General features: G+C 42.0%; 1 protein-coding gene across 1 annotated transcript in view; it reads right to left on the bottom strand.

Annotated features, from left to right (window-relative positions):
• Positions 1-15,723: 15,723 nt before the first annotated feature.
• LOC124595525 (macrophage mannose receptor 1-like) overlaps positions 15,724-19,223 on the bottom strand; it is a 67,048-nt gene continuing 63,548 nt past the window's right edge. Inside the window, exon 6 of the mRNA XM_047134294.1 lies at positions 15,724-16,011. Within this exon, the coding sequence (XP_046990250.1) occupies positions 15,845-16,011 (167 nt within the window). The 3' untranslated portion in view covers positions 15,724-15,844. The remainder of the gene's footprint in view (positions 16,012-19,223) is intronic.

Here is a 19,223-nt window from a genome sequence, read left to right as displayed (position 1 = left end):
AAAATCTTTGGACATGGTCAGTATTTCCCCGTACTTGACGTTTAAAGCCATATTTAAACTCCGCTTGCACATCTGTAATTGCCACTTCTTTTTACAGCTACACCGTATATGCTAGTTCACATTTCATTAGTTCTATGTCATGTAGCTTTAGTTTTCTTTTTCACGCACGTAGCACCTCAACTGTACAGGAGGAATTTCTTTATAAGAGAGTGGTTTAAGTCTGTTCGACACATTGGTTCCTCTCGTTAATACTTGCAGGAACAAACACTGTTTGCTCTAATTCGGTGATATCTATAGTGGAGAACATTGTCCTGGGTTTGGCGGAAATATATATCACCTGTTTTAATATACACTTGTATATTGTTGTAGTCGGTGTTATGAATCCCAACGTCGTCTACAGTTGGAGAATTAAAACTGAATACAGACAGAGCATAATTTATAATCTTTTCTCGGTCTTGAGTGTCTGGAAGGTTGAAGTTGTATCAAAAAGCTACCAAATCGCATGAATATGTCTATAAAAATACATCCAAACTGCAGTAAACTGTTTCAGTCATCACAACTCTCAGCTCTTCCACCACTACAAGAAACCGCCATACTGAATTGGTTTTTCTCCAGTACAGGTAACAAAACTTAACTCAGCTCTTCGATACATTTACGAAAACGACTTCTGTCACAGACCCATACATGCAGCATGTTAGGTAAAATCCCAAGCAGTTATTCTGTGAGCTGACATGTTCCCTCCCACCACACAGCACCGTTGGGCTACTTTGTGAGTTGGATCCCCAAGCAGGGACCTGCTACACCCTCTCCCTCACTCCACTGACACCTGAGGTGTCTTCATCCTCGTCATCTGCGATGCATGCAGCTCGCAGATGAGTACCGAGATGGATCCACCAGTGTTATGCATGACTCTGGAAATATTTTACCTGGTGGATCCGTGGATCCACTCGGGTGTACTCTAGGGTATCAGTTGAGGTAGGTACATCTGTTCAATGATTCGCAGATAATGTTTAGTATTGGCCCATTCCACATATGATCCGCGGCATTGCCAGAGAAGTGGCTCCACCAGTGTTACGTGTTCGGAAATATATAGCGAGGAAGATCCATCTGCATATACCCCGGGGTGATGATTGGGATGAATCCATCTGCACGATAATTTGCGGATATTGTTTAGTCTGAATCCACCCCATGTATGATTCAAGGTATTGAACGAAAGGTATATGCCTTTACATTTGCTCTGATGACTCAAGAACCATCACCGACAGCCCCAATGATGTCTACACAACAGTAATATGTGCATGTAGTTCTATATTCATCGAATGTGGGATGTTATCAGGTAATCTAATTATTTCTTTGAGCTGCGTAAGTTTTTTAATCTTCTAAACTTTTCGTTTTTATTATGCCCGCTCATGTCATACCTTTACCACTTTTATACCCAGTATTTAATGTACGAGGGTCACTCCAAAATAAATACACACAATTTTCTTTAAAATCCATCTTTTATTCCACATATTTGAAAGTTTTACAATGTGTAGATACATCCTTTAGGAACAATATTTTCATTTCTCTACACAATTTCCATCTGTCTCAACTGCCTTACGCCATCTGGGAACCAGCTCCTGTATACCCGCACGGTAAAATTCTGGACCAACATGTTGGAGCCACTGTTTGGCAGCGTGCACAAGGGAGTCATCATCTACAAACCTTGTGGCACGAAGAGAGTCTTTCAGTTTCCCAAAGAGATGATAGTCACATGGAGCCAGGTCAGTACTGTAAGGCGAGTGTTTCAGTGTTGTCCATCCGAGTTTTGTGATCGCTTCCACGGTTTTTTGACTGACATGTGGCAGTGCATTGTCGTGAACAGAAAAACATCCTGCTTTTGCCGATGTGGTCGAACACGACTCAGTCGAGTTTGAAGTTTCTTCAGTATAAGCACATATCCATCAGAATTTATGGTGGTTACACTTGGCATGTTGTCGACAAGCAAGAGTCCTTCGGAATCGAAAAACACCGTAGCCGTAACTTTTGCAGCAGAAGGAGTGGTTTTGAATTTTGTTTTCCTTGGGTGAATTTGCATGATGCCACTCCATTGATTGCCTCTTGGTCTCTGGTGAAAAATGATGGAGCCATGTTTCATCACCTGTCACAATTCTTCCACCTCCACCATTCTCGTACTATTCCAAAAGGTCGCTGCATGCCATTTTTCTTCTTTCTTTGTGAGCCACTGTGAACATCCTGGGAACCCACCTGGCACAAACCTTTTTTAATGCCAACACTTTCAGTATTCTGCAGACACTTCCTTCCCCTAGTGTAGCGTGACAATACGTTCACTGTGATGCGTCTATCAGCAGCCACCAATTCGTTAACTCTCTGCACATCCCTTAGTGTAGCGTGACAATACGTTCACTGTGATGCGTCTGTCAGCAGTCACCAATTCGTTAACTCTCTGCACATTGTCTGGAGTGTGTGCAGTATGAGGTCTGCCGCTGAGAGGACAATCCACAATATTGCCGTGCCCGCTTTCATCACGTAACCTGCTTGCCCACCGACTAACTGTACTGCGATCGACAGCAGAATCTCCATACACCTTTTTCAACCTCTTGTGGATGTTTCCCACTGTCTCGTTTTCACAGCACAGGAATTCTATGACAGCACGTTGCTTCTGACGAACGTCAAGTGTAGCAGCCATCTTGAAGACATTCTGTGACACCACCACTCACGGGAACAGGTTGAACTAAGTTTTAAAACAAGCGGTAAGGATGTATCTACACACTGTAAAACTTTCACACATGCAGAATGAAAACTTTATTTCTACAAAAATTGTGAGCATTTCTTTTGGAGTGACCCTCGTATGTATTTTCTTACTTACTGTAATATAACATGACATTCGAACTTCCATCAGGCAAATTAATATAAAGGCAAAATAAAAACAAAAAACAAGTTGAAATTGTTGTATTAGAGAACCAGGAAACGCATAAATAATAAATGAATCTTAATAAGGAACATCAATTAGGTACAATTTAAGGAACACAATTTACAAAAACATAGAATCATAAGTGCATTTACATAATATAGAAATAGTTTTCGCTGAGAAAAGGGATTAAGTATGAATTTTCTTTACAGCAGATTCTTTTTCTTTATTTTTTTTATTTTTAATTTTTTTTGTACGCTACAATACACTAAATTTCGTAATATTAAAACAGTGTAGGTCTGAAGAACGGTGTAATGTAACGTAAGACACTATATAAACACAGACACCATAAGAATCAGTGATATTAAAAATTACATTCAATGTATCTTATAAACGTAAAGTTTCACAACACAGAATATGCCACTCGTCTTGAACGACACACCTGACAGTTGCAACGCTGAAGTGTCCCTGTTCTTGAAGCAGCCCTACAGTGAAACTTACACATCTGTCCTGAACTGGACAAACTGCGACACAAAGACGTGGTTTTTCTTGCGCGTTGAGCCACTTAACATTCATTTTTCATGACAAAAATTAAAAACTGCTTGTATTTTCTTGTGTCACTTTTGTTGCAGTGATGCGGTGTCTAAACGTGAATCTTTGTAAGATCGTCTGAATACTTTGCTTTGGACACCTTTTATAAATTGTACCACTCACACTTCTGATTTCAATATGATCGACGAACACAATGAGACACTTGACTGCAGTCCACTCTCCACAACAGCTTAAGCAACTACCTGATCATAGATAGAAAATAGGCGACACAACGCAATTATTCTGAAATGGTTAAGTCCATATTGTGAATTCAAACGAAATAGGGGAAGAAGGTATATATTTTTCATTTTCTAAGAAGGGAAATGGGTGCACAATACTGAGAAGTGTAACGTGGAAGGAAGAGTTCGCAACAGAAATTTATTTTACTTCTTGCAAGAGTGAAAATCTAACCGATATTACTCACTAAAATGCTATCTGTCAGAGAGAAATTCCCATATCTGCGTAAATAATTTAACACATGGCAATTAATATTATTTTTCGTAACAATAATTTATATCTATTTAAGGAAAACCGAATGCACTATCATAAAAATCGTAGTCGTAGTAATGAGAGTGTCAGTGATGTTTGTTGCTGGGTTCTGCCGCTTGTGCCATTCAACCTGCATAGTTGCTAGGTGCGATGTTACGTTTCCTTACAGTGTGCTTGACTGTTACTTGAGTGCATTAGGTCGTGAGTGGACGATGGGACTTAACCAATGCAGAAAAAGCTGACATGCTCAGGGTGCATAGGGAGTGTAGGAAGAATGCAGTTGATTCTCGTACTGTGTATGCCGCGAGATATACCAACAGATTTCAACCATCTAGTGAATGTTATATATCAACCTCTTCAACCACTTACGTTAAAATCGTAATGTAACACCTAGACAAAGTAACAGATGAAAACAAATAACGACGGAAGAGGGGGAAATTCTTACTGTTGTTGCAGTTGATCTGCAGGTTAGCTCCCGCGCGGTCGCACGGTACGAGTCAGGCAAGTGTCTCGCTCATTCTCCATCGACTTAGGTTCCATCCCTATCACGCCGCTGGCCAGAGTGGCCGAGCGGTTCTAGGCACTACAGTCTGGAACCGCGCGACCTCTACGGTCGCAGGTTCGAACCCTGCCTCGGGCATGGATGTGATTGATGTCTTTAGGTTAGTTAGGTTTAACTAGTTCTAAGTTCTAGGGGACTGATGACCTGAGAAGTTGAGTGCCATAGTGCTCAGAGCCATTTGAACGTATCACGCCTCTCTCCATCGACTGCTGCTTGGAAACTATTATGTGGTAAATGCTGTACATCCCCATCAAAGTAGAACACTCCAGACGTATCACGTATCTTGTTTAGTGATGAAGGAGATTTGCCAATCATGGCCAAGTAAACCGCCGAAACATGCACTTTTGGCCTGTTGACATTCCCCTTGGCTTCTTCAGGTGGAACGTCAGCGTCCATAGAGTGTAAGCCTGTGGTATGGGATAGTGAACTATTAGCTCTTGGGCTCCTGCTTCATAGACGGAACACCGTGCGTGCAGAAATACTGCAGCCTCTTAACATACCGACTTCCAAGGATGATAGAAAATGTTCCTACGCAGGCGAGGAGGAACCTACGCTTTCAACGTGATGGCAGCCCAGCCAATACAGCACTAAGTACTACAGCATATCTTCAAGAATTGAAAGAAGAAGACCTTTTCCTTGGCCGGCCCTTTCCCTGATTTGACACCAGTAGACATTTTTGTGGGTCAAGTTGAAGGATGCTTTCTACAAGGACATATTAACTACACGCGATGATACGCAACGTCATATTACTGCAGCCTGCTCGGACATCTCCGTAGAAATGGTAGCACGTGTGCAGCAGTCTTCCTATGCTGGACTAGTAGTCTTTATTGCCGTTGCCGGTGGATAATTTGAACACAAACTGTGATAGCCGATTGTCTCGTTACCAGGGTGTATATTTGTGTTGTACTTTAGTGTGTGCTATCACTGTTCCTGTTAGACCTCGGACCTTAAGTTTCTAAAAATCTTAAATTAGCTGCCTAAAATAGGTTCTATCACTTACAAATATGGGTTATAAAAATCATAAAATATGTGACCAAAATCTGACATCTTATTGCCTATAAAGATAAACAGATTGACAAAAATCCACATTATATTATTGTCCATGTCCATAGTCACAGTAAATAACTACCACTTTCTCCAGTTTTTCCGTTGAGAAATAGCGTCTCTTGTCTGTTAATAGCACCTTATATGCCCAGAATGAGCGTTCCGCGTCAACAGAAGTCACCGTAGCGTATTTAAATGACGATATTAGGCAATATTAGACCGCACATTCCTGTTCTGTTGATTTACCTGATAAGATGTCAGCCACTGTGCAGAGGGTGGTCAGTCCAAATATTTTTTTGTGGCACTGTCTTTAGTTTATCATTAACTTTAATACCAAGTTGATTTTTTTCAGCCGCGCGGGATTAGCCGAGCGGTCTTGGGCGCTGCACTCATGGATTGTGCGGCTGGTCCCGGCGGAGGTTCGCGTCCTCCCTCGGGCATAGGTGTGTATGTTTGTCCTTAGGATAGTTTAGGTTAAGTAGTGTGTAAGCTTAGGGACTGATGACCTTAGCAGTTAAGCCCCATAAGATTTCACACACATTTGAACATTTATTTCTTCTGTCAATATCATTAGCTTGTAGAATGGTTTCCCTGAACACTCTAGAGCTTTAACATTAGGGACTTAAAATGCATAATGAGATTTTATGTATGCAATGTTGCTGGAAATTATTGGGCCCTTTAGAAGATCTTTAGCTGAATTAATGCTCCCTGCTTCCTCCCGCAATTGAAGTACAATGTTCTTAATGTCTTCCAAATCCTTCCTGTAATATTCCACGGCCTCTAGCCACGTTCCCCAGCGATAAGTATGGCTTGTGGCGGAAGTGGTACGTAGGAAGTTCCTCTCGAAATAACTGGATTCTTGTAGGTGCTTTAATAAAAACCTTTCTGATGTTTGAAAGTAGCTTATATACATGCGGAAATTCGAGACGTGTCGTGTCAGCTACACGATTCATGGCACGGGAAAGACATGTGGTATGGAGCAAGGCTGGGTAAAAGACTTTCAACAATTTAACAGCGGCAATCATGTATGCAGCTGCATCAGTGTAGACTGCAAGTACTTTATTTTCATCTAGACTGATGGGGCAAGTAATTTCAGGGCTCTATTAGCAAACTGAGCAATTGTGGAAACAATTAGTCTTTAACTCCTAGCTGCAAATCAGATGAGGCACAAAGCGAGTGTCAGGATCTAACTCTCCAACAAGCAAATCAGCCACATATCGACCTTGTCTCTCAGTTCTCTCATCGACAGAGATCCACATGTATGATTCACCTATATCTTCCCTTATCCTGCTCAATGTATTTTCATATAATGTATCCAAATAGTTCTTTCTCAGTGTGGTTTCTGATGAAATGGCTGGCTCAAATGGCTCTGAGCACTATGGGACTTAACTTCTGAGGTCATCAGTCCCCTAGAACTTAGAACTACTTAAACCTAACTAACCTAAGGACATCACATACATCCATGCCCGAGGCAGGATTCGAACCTGCGACCGTAGCGGTCGCGCGGTTCCAGACTGTAGCGCCTAGAACCGCTCGGCCACCACTGATGGAATGCTGCGGTGAAAGTATTTCTCTAGAAAACTTTTGAACTGACTGTTTTCAACTGCATTGAGTGGCATGTTTGCTGCAACAATGGCTAGACACAGGTCAGGATGAAATTCGTTTTTGTTTGTGGCATTTGGTTCAGTTACAAACTTTTGTTTCAAGTCTGACTTATTAAATTTGCCTGCAACATGCTGACTTAAATGCGACCTCTGTACACAACCTACCTAAAAACAAAAAGAAATGAGAAATACTTTGTGGAAGAACTTACGTACGAGATCTACTTAGCAAAACTAATCTATATTAAATGTTTAGAAACATTTTTAAATTCGCATGCGTCTGGTCCAAGTTAACCCGGGAAAATCAGTGGCATCACTGTTCTCTGAGTGGGCGTAGCAGATAAAAGGTTAACACTTTAGTTACGTCTTTGTTCCACACAGTGCAGTGAATAACTCTTCCTTCTGTAGAGAAATCATAAAATTCTTGTAAACACTGGCGAATCAGAGAATATTCAGAGTTGGCTACCTTCGGCATGCTTGAATTTCCACAAATATACTGTCACCGCGAAATATTTCACCACATCTAAGCAGCACGTTGCCACTGAATAGAGACAGTGCATGTGTTTTAAATAGGCTGTTCCGACAGGAGGGGAAGGCGCCGGAGACAGATCACAAGGCTCGTCAGTGGCCTGCCGGCCCATTTGGCGGTGCACAGTGAGCGACGAGGCTCTGCGCAGCAGGGCGGGCTGGAACAGCCTGGCTTATGCTGTCGTCGTCTGACGCACTATTGGCGTTCAAGCATGCAAACAAACCAGTTACCATTTCATTACTGTTTTCTTAAGTAGCTGGGCCGGCCGGTGTGGCCGAGCGGTTCTAGGCGCTTCAGTCTGGAACCGCACGACCGCTACGGCCGTAGGTTCCAATCCTGCCTCGGGCATGGATGTGTGTGATGTCCTTAGGTTAGTTAGGTTTTCGTTGTTCTAAGTTCTAGGGGACTGATGATCTCAGATGTTAAGTCCCATAGTGCGCAGAGCCATTTGAACCAATCTTAAGTAGCTGGGAAGACCAGAAGAGTAGTTTTAGTCATACAAAATTTTGAAACATCCTGGCAGATTAAAACTGTGTGCCGGACCGAGACTCGAACTCGGGACCTTTGCCTTTCGTGGGCAAGTGCTCTGCCAACTGAGCTACCCAAGCACGATTCAACTTAAGCTAGAAAGACAAGATAACACCACTATGTTCATTATTTGTAATAATCCGCTTAGAAGGTAAATGTTAAGCAATAAAAAAAAACAGTCCTTAGTACAACTTGGGATTCAAGCACCACGAAATGATGCTATCAGTGCGCTAAACTTCGAAATTACAAAGAAGAAAAAGCTACAATGTCAACGAACTACTTCAATACATTGCTCACAACAAACCACTCCTCAATGACAATCAAAGGAAATTTACGTTATCTCGGACGGGATCGACAAGAACATTGGCGGAATTATTTAATTGGACGCACCAAGCGGCACCTGGAAAACGTTTCTACTATTGCTGCCGCAAATATGTGCTAAACATCAAATCACACATGCACTGGGATAATCCGGCACTGTAGCCACACCTATGGAAAGAGGACGAACTGCCCATTCGGCCCTAAAACTACCATTGAATATGTACCAATCCTCGGTATGTAAAATCTCAAGAGCATCTGGGCGGGTTGAATTTGTAAAGCAAGCTAAAATTACTTCTGGGACCAATAGACTACGAACTTTAAAAATCACTCGAAACCATGGACAGAACATTACAAAACTTTGCAGGAAGTGATGGGAGGAGTTCTACTCTTACTGTCAACGGATTTTCGACGCACATTTCCAGTTATCCCTGAGTCAACACCGGCAGACGAGATTAATGCATGCTTTAAAAAATCACATCTCTGGCCACACATAGAAATACTGTGACCAATAAAAAATGTTGGACTACCGAAAGACGAAACATTTACAAACAGGCGAAGGCACTTACCCTACTGACTATATCACCGTCCTCATTAAACTCGAAAGTGATTTCTGCCACTGCTGAAAATGAATTCATCGACCAAATTTATCCAAACATCGCTCATAACTACAGCAATCCCGATAGGCTATTTGAAAGGGAAATTTTTGCAACTAATGATAATGTTGTCGATTATATCATCTTTAATGCTCAAAACAAAATTCCTGTTGTATAGGGAACGTATAAGTCGATCGACACGGTAGCAAATGTTGAAGAAAGTGTGAACTTCCCTATACAATTTCTATACTCTTTGCAAGTACTAGGAATGCCATTATACTGCCTTAGACTTAAAATTGGGTCCACAAATCTAAACTTGCCAAAACTATGTAGTGGGGCAAGGATGATCGTCAAACAGCTATCGGATAACAACATCCAAGCCGAACTGATAATTCGACAGTACAAAGACACACCCTGTTTATCCCCAGAATACCACTGATCTCTACTGAACTTCCATCTCAATTTAAAACCTGTAATTTCCAATTAGAGTAGCCTACAATTAACAAAGCACAAGGACAGACTTTAAAGTATTGCGGCATCAATCCCAGACACTCTCCCTTCTCTCAGGGTCACTATAAGTAGCTTGCTCTCAATTATGAAATAACAATAATTGTAAATAGCTAGAATACGTTTAAAAAAATTTACCTTTCATACTTTAACAAGTATTGTAAGTAGTTGGATTATGTTTTCGGTTAAAATTTTTTACTTTTCACACTTCAAAATTTATCCTTTTATTCCAGCATGAGCGATCTCCATATATATATATATTGTCTGTGCGAAAAAACAGACACCCCGTATACACGTAAGACAAAGACGGCCAATGATCTATTCAGCGTGGATGCAAACCAGGCTCGAACCCTTACGGGAATCGGTGAAACGCCACAACTAATGAGGATAATGCACAAGGGTCACAACATTAGTAGTATATGGATAAGTTGGATAATTTTTGTCTGACGGGAGGTGTGCTTGGGTAGTTCGTGCAGTAGTAATGACCACTGTGCCCGGATGTTCAAATGTGTGTGTGAAATCCTATGCGACTGAACTGCTAAGGTCATCAGTCCCTAAGCTTACACACTACATAACCTAAATTATCCTAAGGACAAACACACACACCCATGCCCGAGGGAGGACTCGAACCTCCGCCGGGACCAGCCGCACAGTCCATGACTGCAGCGCCCTGGACCGCTCGGCTAATCCCGCGAGGCTGTGCCCGGATGGGTTAGTGGTCAATGCATCTGCCTAGTAAGCAGAAGAGCCAAGTTTAAATCGTGGTCCGGCACAAATATTTAACTTTCCCCATCCATTTATATCAACGCCCTCTCGCAGCCACTGTCTGTAGTTTCTTTATGTCTTAATTCAAAGTCGGCACAAAGGGTAATTATGTCAGATGATAATTTGATATGTGAATATATTTAGAAATCAATCTGTAGTACATGCTCCAGTCACATTAATGAGACCACCGCCTACGTTCGACGTGACCATGCAGTAAATTCACACAGCACTAGCAGTAGAGGGTACAATCATATAAAACGTGTCAGAGAACACGGAAAATATAGCAGTCGTTGACGTAATGCAGAAACTGAGAAATTCACCTGACGTCCAAAAGGGCACGGCCAGGGGAAGAAGCATTTCTGATATGGACAAGTTTGTAAACCGTTCGCGTGCTGCGGTGGCTAAAGGTTACCGTCCGTAGGAAAATGGCGCTGTCCAAAAGTGGCGCTTCGTCAACTGTGGTGCACCACGAGCACAGTGCCAGAGATGAACCACGGGTACGGAGATGTGTACGGGCGAAGAGACGTTCAACTGACCGCCAAGATGAACCAACGGGCTATCAAGTGTGTCTCCTCAACGTTCGTTCAGCGAAAGTTGCTGTGTATGAGCTTCATACAGCAAGCGCCTGATTTCTGCGCCAGTGCTGTTTTTCATTAGTGAAGAAGAGTCGAATTTGCACGTCAATACCGCAACTGGACGTCCATCGAGTTGCCACGGCGGCCTTTTCAGATTAACCACGTTTTATGTTCGAACGGCGTGAAACTGTTGAAAGAAAACGCCCTGCAACAGTCGCCGGAAGAGTCCAGGAGAAGGAGAGAGGGTTGTGGTCTGGGGGCTGATTTTGTGGCAATCCCTGTGTGAGCTCGTCACCCAGAAAGGCACAATGGATTAACACAAATAGGGTGCATCTGAACTTAAGGGCCCTCGTCCACCGCCCCCACATGCAGACTGTTATTGATCAGCACGATGACGCCTACCAGCAAAATGTCACACTGCTCGCGGTGTACTCGCGGTTTCTAAGAGCATCAGGATGAGTTTAATTTACTGTGCTGGCGACAAAAAAAATGGCTCTGAGCACTATGGGACTCAACTGCTGTAGTCATAAGTCCCCTAGAACTTAGAACTACTTAAACCTAACTAACCTAAGGACATCACACACATCCATGCCCGAGGCAGGATTCGAACCTGCGACCGTACCGGTCGTGCGGTTCCAGACTGTAGCGCCTTTAACTGCTCGGTCACTCCGGCCGGCTGCTGGCGACAAAACTGCCCGGATTCATACCCAGTCGATAATCTACATGACTACCTCGATCGGGCTGTTCGGGGCAGTGGATCCTCTACAAAGAAGCCTAGCGTATGTGGCCACGGCTCTAGAATCGGCGTGGCTCCACATCGCTATTGGCACCGCTGGAAAGGTGGTTCCTCAGGCTTCCGACAGGTAGTCACACTAACGTGACTGGACGGTGTATTATGTACAGTGTGTATGTGATACGGCCACCCTGGCCACTTCTCCCGACGAGTAGTGTAGCCAATTTTTCCGATCGGACGTCATGTCGGCGTTAATCGTTCACAGATGCAGCTATAAGGCTGAAATAAACAACAACAAACTTAAGTTGTAAGCCAAAATATGTGGTTTAAATACTGATATTGTAGAAAAGTATTACTCTGCGTTTCAATGAAGTAATATGAAAACGCATATGACGTATGATAAGGAGAATTCCAGTGACAGCTGGTAAAATTCTTGTATTGTTGATACACAACAGATTTTGCGGCCAAAGTCCTCATCATGTGCAACAATGTTAGGTCATATGAGTATCCATCGCTCCTGATTGAGTTATATTATTCAGTGAGTATTGTCTACCTTATATTGGCGGACGAATGATGAGATCGTCTTAATCGCTTGTGCAGGCCGTTCCTATCCTCAGCAACGCCAGTTTCTTCGTGACGTTTCTCCGACGCAGGCAAATTTTAAAACAAGGGTCTAAACTCCATGATCCACCCACTAGCAGTTCTTACGAAATTAATGTATTGTGTGTTTGTCAGCCTTCGTTCGCCATTATAAAATAATTGAGCGATAGGAACACCTATCATCTTATAACATTGTTGCACCTGATGATGCGGCTTTACACCGCGAAACCTTGTATATCAATATAACAAAAATTTTGCCAGCTGTCTATGGAATTCTTCTTAATATCAAGCCTTTCAACAGCTACGGATGCCCTGACCTACCTTCCATCAGACAAGTGAACATCAGGAAATCTTTTACTAAAAGATACACGGATCAAGCTTCATGTGTCAGACTCACTCACAACAATGATGTGTATGTTAGTACTAGTTTAACCACTTCTCGGCATGCAGTAGCACTATCCAAGACAAAAAAGTTTCATTGTCATTTTTCCCGTCCTGGGCATTTTGTCACACCTTCCGTTACTTGTCGAGTCTCAAATACTGCAGATAATACAAAGAAGGAGAAAAAATATATATTTAGGTAAAAGTGACCAACTGGTTGTCAGGAGACTGGTAATTTCCATGCTACTTGTTCCTTATTTTGGACTGACAGAATCGTGGAAACTAACGTTGTCCACTATACTACGTTTTTCAGCCATGTTTGTATTGTGATATTCCTTCTGGCAGCACTAGGTCGGATATGAGATGGTTTTGTTGATTCTTTGATTATGTGATTATTATATTTAGACTTCTCTAGTGGAAAACAACGGTTGGCTTCAAAAGTCTGTATTTGTGGCATCCTTTGTTGTACTGGCATAGCCTGTTAATGCGATAATTTACGGAATCGATAGCTGTAGCTTATAATGCGCGGCCCTCAGCTGTGGCCGTTGGCAACAGGGCGCCCGCCACCATTGTTGTCCCCTCTTCTGCTGCGCGTTCTAGCAGTAGAGTGGGGTGCTGAGGAAGCGGGAGATTGGAGAGCGGTATAGTATGGGGGTCCCACTGGGGATCTGAAACATTTCTGGTCAAAGTCAGTAACAAAATCTTTGTTGTAAAGAATGAATAACAGTTACTGTTACCTACATCATAAACAGCGTAAAAGTAGCAACTGAGAAAGAATGAGTGAAAATAATAACAAAGTAACTAAATCTTTCACTTCTTTTAATGTGATTACTCCAGTACTTATGAAGGCAGGTTATACACGTTGCTTAATGCCGAATTGGAAGTTATTGTTCCTATTAAAATTAGCCGCGCTGGATTAGCCGAGCGGTCTTAGGCGTTGCAGTCGTGGACTGTGCGGCTGGTCCCGACGGTAGTTCGAGTCCTCCCTCGGACAGGGGTGTGTGTGTTTGTCCTCAGGATAATTTAGGTTAAGTAGTGTGTAAGCTTAGGGACTGATGACCTTAGCAGTTAAGTCCCATAATATTTCACACAAATTTTAACATTTTTATTAAAATTTAAGTTTTACAGATTTTGTGCAATTTCAGGGCACACCGGAAAGCACTTCGTACAAAAATTTCACAGCAACTAAAGATATCGGGTCCCTGCAGCTAAAGTGTTTGTGCTAAATAGGGAGATACCTGCGATTTGATAGCTCGGTAAAGGTCTCTTGAAGTCTATTCTAGTCAATCGGTATTGTCCTTGTTGTATAGTTTCTTTGTGTTTCTGATGATATGGTGATATGGGCTGTCGATTTCTTGGTTGTTAGGAAGGTTGTGTAATTGGTCGTATTCTAATTACAGTTTCACGCTTGCCTGCTCTGTGCAGCCACCTTGTAACCTGCGGTAGCCCACCGTTAATGTTCGTTCTTCCTGCACTCAGAGAAAGTCGTAGTCCTTGAATCTATCTTAGCCTTCTGTGGTTAAGGGATAATCCTTTTCGCCGTTGTTACCTGGTGAAACTGCTATCTTCCAGTCGGGCTGGACTGGAATATCTCGATTTGTGCACGATAATATCCAAAAGACTTTCTTGACTGGGGAAATCCTTTATCTTAGGTGCGGAGAATTGGTTATTTAGAAATTGAATAATAAGGATTGGAGAAGTGAATGTCTTCTTACAAGAGTTTTCTGAATTGTTTTTAATTATATACATCGATGGTTCCAAGAACCGGTTATTAAATGTTTTCTCAATGTTGAGCGCCGTTGCCGGCTACGAATTACGATTTGTAGCCCTCCCCTATACAGAATTTGTGCATTTAAAGTAAATATTTTCCATTTTGTCACTTATTAAACATTATCAGAAATCGCTGTAGTGCATAACTAAATTTTCAGATTCCCTTATGATAAATGCAGCTCACCAAAATGATGAAATCGACTGAAATAACTAAATAATGGTACTCCCGCACATGCCTTTGTAGGAACAATAAATACACTCTCAGGAATTAATAGTTTGGTAGCACCTCGCACTTTTTTATTATTAAAAAAAAGAGAGAGAAAGCGTCGAGGACTCGTCACATTACCTCAACAACTATCGCCACTGCTGAACAGCGACAAGTGTGGCTCTTAAATGGATAATCTAAATGTCTAAGTAAGTACTTCATCTAATACTTAAGCACTTTTAATTGACACTCAACACAACTGTTAGGCAGCAACGAACAATTGGTTTGGATATGGTCCGGCAAAAAAGTGATAGTAATTTTATGAGATGAGATTAGTAGATCTTCAGAGATGATTAAGACAAGGCTATGATAATTTACGTATCTCCACGTAGTAAATGTTAACATCATTGACAGAAATATGTTTAACATAACATCGGTGGTGACACGCAAGTTTTATAAGGAGGAAACTTAATAATGAAAAGGAAGCTGAAAGTGAATTTATTTAGTAGCCATTGTTTGTGGTAAGCAGAGACTGTATATGGTTCAAACTGCTCTGAGCACTATGGGACTTAACTTCTGAGATCATCAGTCCCCTAGAACGTAGAACTACTTAAACCTAACTAACCTAAAGACATCACACACATCCATGCCCGAGGCAGGATTCGAACCTGCGACCGTAGCGGTCGCGCTGTTCCAGACTGTAACGCCGGCCGGCAGACTGTATGTAAATACGTAAATCATAACTGATATGAGACAGAAAAGTCTGGATAATAGAACGTAGGTTGCATCTGACAGTTTAACATTCGATTTATTCTACGAATTTGTTAAATAAAGGAAAGGAAACAGAAATTAATAACGAAGTTCCATTGCTCATTCAATGAAAAACACTGATGACAATCATCTTGTCAGATGGAAAAAATGAAGGTCAGAAACACTAGGTTAAGAGGAAAATGACAACTACTGCTGTTTACAGCGAAATCTTTATTCACATGTCACATATACGAGTTCCTCTGTGCATCAACCAGTTTAGTTATATCGGAGATTAGGCCCGTGCCTTCCGAGTAACTTTCCTTTATTCGTTGTTTGGAGGGAGGGCGACGCTTGCGCCCTCAGACCTGTGTTCTGGGAACCTGAGCGCATCATATAGGCACTATCTCGCAGATGAAGGGCAGTTCCGAATCACAGCGCACGTCATTTAATGCGCCTATACCTTGCAGAGACAGGCAGTTCTCTGGCCTCCCTTGGTCGTTGTTGTCCGGCTGGTTAACTCCCCACGGCTGGAATTCCATGTCTTTTATGTGCCTGCCTGTAAAAAGTAAACACTACATCACTCTCAGTAGAAACAATTATTAATGCATTGTTAAAGTAAAAACGGGGTAACAACATATGAAGGGGCGGGGGGGGGGGGGGGGGGGGAAATATGTAACGTAAGAATAGAAAACTTATTTGTAGTAGTAGTAAACTCCATGTTGACTTGTATGCGCTTAAGATGTTCTGTGGCCATAATTCGAGCTCATCACTGGCGCTCTTCAAACTGACACTCTTCTCAACGATATCTGCAATAGTGGCAGTCTAGTGTCAACAATGCAGGTACTAAGGTAGTGGCTGGAAATGACTGGACGTGTGATTAAGGAGACTTGGAACGTAAAAATACGAACTCGCCGCCGTGATTATGCTCGAAAGTGGATTTTCATATCCGAAAAGAACATATGGAAGTAGTTATCCCATAACTACATTTAACTTCAGTCACTGAAAAAATTATTTTTTATAATTCTATCTCAATTCATATTCCTAAATAGATTTATGTGTAATAGCAATTTCCTTGCCAATATAGCTCTAGATTTTAATACAGGTGCTAAGTGATGGCATAGAACGTGTGAAGTATTGTGACCACGTACTATTGGGAAAGTTTGTATGCGTAGGTACAAATGCATCCGCTACAAGCAAACATTTGGAATATGTTATATACGTGTTCATAGATCACTTTATATTTGGCTCGCACTTCTACGGATAGTAAGAACTCAAACCGTCATCATGTAACGACGTAGTTAGCTCAAATTAAGCATTTGTACGAAACAGAAAACACTGGAGCAAGTAAAAAACAATATTGCGGACACGGCCGAATTTAAAAGGTAAAATCAACGGCGTCGCAAGAGAATTTCAATGTTAGACGAAATTACATACATATTTAAGGGAAATGATACGCTCCAACCTGAAGTACATCCTCGGTTGTTCATCTTTGGCTGTATTCTAAATAAGAACACAGATGTTGCAGGAGGTTGCAGCGAAAGTCTGTTATGAGAATTAATTCGACATTGTTCGAGAGTAGACAAAATAAAAATTTCAATATGCGTCTGAAAATATATGGGGTATAAATTCAGCATCCCCCCCCTCCCCATGAACCATGGACCTTGCCGTTGGTGGGGAAGCGTGGGTGCCTCAGCGATACAGATGGCCGTACCGTAGGTAAAACCACAACGGAGGGGTATCTGCTGAGAGACCAGACAAACGTGTGGTTCCTGAAGAGGGGCAGCTGCCTTTTCAGTAGTTGCTGGGGCAAGAGTCTGGATGATTGGCTGACCTGGCCATGTAACACTAACCAAAACGGCCTTGCTGTGCTGGTACTGCGAACGGCTGAAAGCAAGGGGAAACTACAGCCGTAATTTTGCCCTAGGGCATGCAGCTTTACTGTATGGTTAAATGATGATGGCGTCCTCTTGGGTAAAATATTCCGGAGGTAAAATAGTCCCCCATTCGGATCTCCGGGCGGGGACTACTCAGGAGGACGTCGTTAACAGGAGAAAGAAAAATGGCGTTCTACGGATCGGAGCATGGAATGTCAGATTCCTTAATCGGGGAGGTAGGTTAGAATATTTAAAATGGAAATGGATAGGTTAAAGTTAGTTATAGAGGGACTAAGTGAAGTTCGGTGGCAGGAGGAACAAGACTTTTGGTCAGGTGATTACAGGGTTATAAATACAAAATCGAATAGGGGTAATGCAGGAGTAGGTATAATAATGAATAAAAAATAGGAGTGCGGGTAAGCTACTACAAACAGCATAGTGAACGCATTGTTGTGGCTAAGATAGACACGAAGCCCATGTCTACCACAGTAGTACAAGTTTATATGCCAACTATCTCTGCAGATGATGAAGAAATTGATGAAATGTATGATGAGATAAAAGAAATTATTCAGGTAGTGAAGGGAGACGAAAGTTTAGTAGTCATGGGTGACTGGAATTCGAAAGTAGGAAAAGGGAGAGAAGGAAACATAGTGGGTGAATATGGATTGGGGGAGAGAAACGAAAGAGGAAGCCGTCTGGTAGAATTTTGCACAGAGCATAACTTAATCATAGCTAGCACTTGGTTCAAGAATCATAAAAGAAGGTTGTATACATGGAAGAATCCTGGAGATACTAAAAGGTATCAGATAGATTATATAATGGTAAGACAGAGATTTAGGAACAAGGTTTTAAGTTGTAAGACATTTCCAGGGGCAGATGTGGACTCTGGCAACAATCTATTGGTTGTGAACTGTAGATTAAAACTGAAGAAACTGCAAAAAGGTGGGAATTTAAGGAGATGGGACCCGGATAAACTGACTAAACCAGAGGGTGTACAGAGTTTCAGGGAGAGCATAAGGGGACAATTGACAGAAATGGGGGAAGGAAACACAGTAGCTCTGAGGGTTGAAGTAGTGAAACCAGCAGAGGATCAAGTAGGTAAAAAGTTAATTGATGAAAGGAGAAAATAAGAAAACGCAGTAAATGAAGCAGGCAAAAAGGAATACAAACATCTCAAAAATGAGGTCGACAGAAAGTGCAAAATGGCTAAGTAGGGATGCCTAGAGGACAAATGTAAGGATGTAGAGGCTTATCTCACTAGGGGTAAGATAGGCACTGCCTACAGAAAAATTAAAGAGATCTTTGGAGAAAAGTCACTTGTATGAATATCAAGAGCTCAGTTGGAAACCCAGTTCTAAGCAAAGAAGGGAAAGCAGAAAGGTGGAAGGAGTATATAGTGGGTCTATACAAGGGCGATGTACTTTAGGACAATATTATGGAAATGGAAGGGGATGTAGATGAAGATGAAATGGGAGATACGATACTGCGTGAAGAGTTTGACGGAGCACTGAAAGACCTGAGTCGAAACAAGGCCCCGGGAGTAGACAACGTTCCACTGGAACTACTGACGGTCTTGGAAGAGCCTGTCCTGACCAAACTCTACCATCTGGTGAGCAAGATATAAGAGACTGGCGAAATACCTTCAGACTTCAAGAAGAATATAATAATTCCAATTCCAAATAAAGCAGGTGTTGACTATGTGAAAATTACCGAACTATCAGTTTGATAAGTCACATCTACAAAATATTAACGCGAATTCTTTACAGACGAATGGAAAAACTAGTAGAAGCCGACCTCGGGGAAGATCAGTTTGGATTCCGTTGAAATATCGGAACACTTGAGGCAATACTGACCCTACGACTTTTCTGAGAAGATAGATTAAGGAAGGGCAAAC

The sequence above is a fragment of the Schistocerca americana genome, chromosome 2 (genome assembly GCF_021461395.2).
Source record: "Schistocerca americana isolate TAMUIC-IGC-003095 chromosome 2, iqSchAmer2.1, whole genome shotgun sequence".
NCBI lineage: Eukaryota > Metazoa > Arthropoda > Insecta > Orthoptera > Acrididae > Schistocerca > Schistocerca americana.
The sequence above is the reverse complement of the archived record's forward strand: the minus strand, read 5'-3'. Positions and strand labels throughout refer to the sequence as shown.